The 2980-nt window shown below is 39.3% G+C and overlaps 1 protein-coding gene across 1 annotated transcript; it reads right to left on the minus strand.

The window, feature by feature from the left end:
- Positions 1-255: 255 nt before the first annotated feature.
- Positions 256-1161, minus strand: LOC132169440 (zinc finger protein ZAT3-like). Its single transcript, XM_059580476.1, has one exon. It carries the CDS (start codon positions 1159-1161, stop codon positions 256-258), a length of 906 nt encoding a protein of 301 aa, XP_059436459.1.
- Between the last annotated feature and the right edge of the window lie 1819 nt (positions 1162-2980).

Genomic DNA, 2980 nt, shown 5'->3' on the forward strand with positions numbered 1-2980 from the left:
AGAAAGATTGATGAGCAACCTCAAAATCTGATTAACCTTTGTGAATTTATAATTAGTAAAGAGAGATTAATAAACTGTTGTCATTCCATGTTGTCTATGAAACACAAATTTTCTGTCTCCCAATTGTGGAGCCAAAACAAACAAGAGCTTTTTTTGCATCAAGTCAGAGACAATATTATGAATATTGTTACAGAATATACTAGCCCTAGCTAGGTTACAAAATATTATCTATGTTTCTTTCTTTCTTTCTTTGTTTCATAATCCCAACCTTAAATCCAGTGTGAATCCACAAGAAGAGGGCCCATCTTGATCAAGTGGGGCAGGCAAATTTAAGTCGAAACCAGAAATTCCCTCCCCTTTCTCCCAATGGCACCTTTTATGCCCACCCAATGCTTGACCACTAGAAAACACCTTCAAGCAAATGCTGCATTTGTGTCCTGTCCCCAGAACCATCAGTACCTTGTCTTCCACGCTATCCCTCTCATCATCACCGACGCCGCCACCAATGTGGACGTCTTCCGCCGGATCGCCGTCGCTCTTCGTTATGGCGAAACACCCTTTGACATTCTTGTGGCTAGCCCTGTGCCCTCCCAACGCCTGGTGCGACCCGAACACCTTCTTGCAACTCGAACACTCGAACCGGCAGCTCGTCTCCGACGTGCCCGCCTCCTCAGCCGCAGCCGCGGCCACCCGAACAAACCCATCAAATTCTTTAACTTCTTGAACCATTTGATGATGAGGAAAAACGACCCCATTGGCCAGCATTAACAAACACGCGGCAACTTCATGATCCTCGTCGCTCATTAGCCCTTCCAGGCCGCTCACCGCCTCCGACGGCGACGGAGACGGCAGCGGCGAGATGTGTCGGTGCAGATTCGGCGGGGGGTTGATCCCGCGCCACTGGCGCTCAGGGTGGCACCGCATGTGGCCGAACAAGGCCTTCCAGGACCAGAACTTCTTGCCGCACTCGGTGCACGGCCGGGTGATCTTCGGCGCACCCGGGTCGGGTTTTCGGATCCCAAGTTTCGGCTTCGAAACGACGCCGCTCATGTCATCGATCCTCATCAGTTTCGACCTCTTCTTGCGGCGGCTCTTCTCGTCGTGGGAAAACGGCGGGGAAGAGGGTAAGCGGATATCCGCGTCGCTCGCCGTCGTCGTCATAGAGAGATTTGTTTATGGGAAGGCAAAAAAAAAGTGCGACAACGGTGGAGGGTTTGTATATGTAGGGTTAGCGGTTACCATAAGCATTGCGAGAGTGTGAGACACTTCGAATCGGGCGGTTTTTTTCAGTTGAGTTGTGATTGCGACTGGGAGTGGTAGTTATCTTTTCTTGGATCGTTGAATTACTGGGTTGCCCTCATGGGGTTGGGGATTGATATGGGTCGAATGGTAATTTAGCTGTATTTGCTTGGGGGCAAAGAAATATCCTGTACGATCATCACGGGATTTTCAATATTCAAAGTCTGACACGTGGCCAATGTCAGTCATTGTGCCTTTTTGCGCACAAAATTATGGTTGTTGCATTAGAGTTTTATTAGAAACCAAATTATCTTTTGATTGCATTCCAATCATAGGTTTTGGAAATTCAATTATTGAAGATTTAAATTAAATTCAGGAAACTAATCACAAGCAATGAAGCTTATTGTGAGTTTCAGTGACAATTTGTGTTCGCGTGTTAGACTCGGATCGTGTCAAAATATAGATATAAGATCATATGTATCAACTATAACTTAGCTCATTTAATTAAACAGGTCAAACCCTCAACCCTAACTCTCTAATTTTGTAATGGGTTCGTGTCGAGTTCACGGGTTATGTCAAAAATTACAAGATATTATCGAGTTCGGATCGTATCGAGATATGGGTATAAAACTATATAGGTCAATCATAACTCTCAACCCATTTAATTCAACGAGTCAAACTCCTCGACCCTAACATTTTAATTTTATATTAAAAATCTTGTTAAAATTTTACAACCCTAGTTTCTACTTTCTAGTCTAAGTTAAGGCTGACTGAGAATGAAGATATTGTTATTAGGGTGCCCTAAGAGAAGGGGTTGAAATTAGCTTGTTTTGGACAGCAGCTCGTAAGTTTTATGATCCTTGGTTTAATGGGCCAGGAATTCGTTGGCCCATTAACACTTCAATATATTTTGTCCAACATAACAAAGAGGAAAAATATATTTCTTTTTTTGTTCTTGTAATACAAATGGTATTCTACTCTCAGGTCTGTTTATCAGGCATTCTACTTTCAGGTCCGTTTGATAAACAGTTTTGGCATGATTTCCGCACAATACTATTCATTCCATTTTTTAATTTTTATAACATTATCTTACTTTTTACATCACATTAATCATTTTTTATTACTATTCAAATAAAAAAAATCACTATAAAACAAAATTTTTTTATTTTTCCATACCAAATATTCTCTTTCATTTTTATTTTTTTTTAAATTCTTATTTTTTTTACATCAATCAATTTTTGTTACATTATCAAACCGAAACCGAAATGAAATCGTTTATCAAACGACTCGTGCTTCCGGCCTTCCACAATTTGTTGGTGGGTCGCCAATTTTTTTTAAAACAATTATGATTTTCTGAATTTCTGATTTTTTTTTTTTTTTTTTTGTATTTTTTTCTAAAAAAAATTCCAGCATATTTTTGTCATATTTGGTACAAAATTGATACATTACAATTTTATGGTAATTTGAAAAGAAATTGAAAATTGAAAGTTTGGAGGAATATTGCAAATTAATTACTTGGTAGTTTGAGAGAGGGTAAGCTTGCTAATATGTGATTTTTTTAATAAAAAATAAAAAATGTGTTGCATGCGTATAAGTTGAGAAACTTTGTACCAGAAAATGGTATCTCCAATTATACTCATCATCCTAACTTTAATCAATAATCAATTGGATTAAGTCAACTAAGACTAATTTAGAGTTAAAAATAATAACAATTATCAGATAAGTCTCTGAAGAACTTGCA

This window comes from Corylus avellana, chromosome ca1 (assembly GCF_901000735.1).
Source record: "Corylus avellana chromosome ca1, CavTom2PMs-1.0".
NCBI lineage: Eukaryota > Viridiplantae > Streptophyta > Magnoliopsida > Fagales > Betulaceae > Corylus > Corylus avellana.

Excerpts from the sequence above, each read along its gene's own strand:
- LOC132169440 (XM_059580476.1), bottom strand. The coding sequence starts at position 1,161 with ATGACGACGACGGCGAGCGACGCGGATATCCGCTTACCCTCTTCCCCG.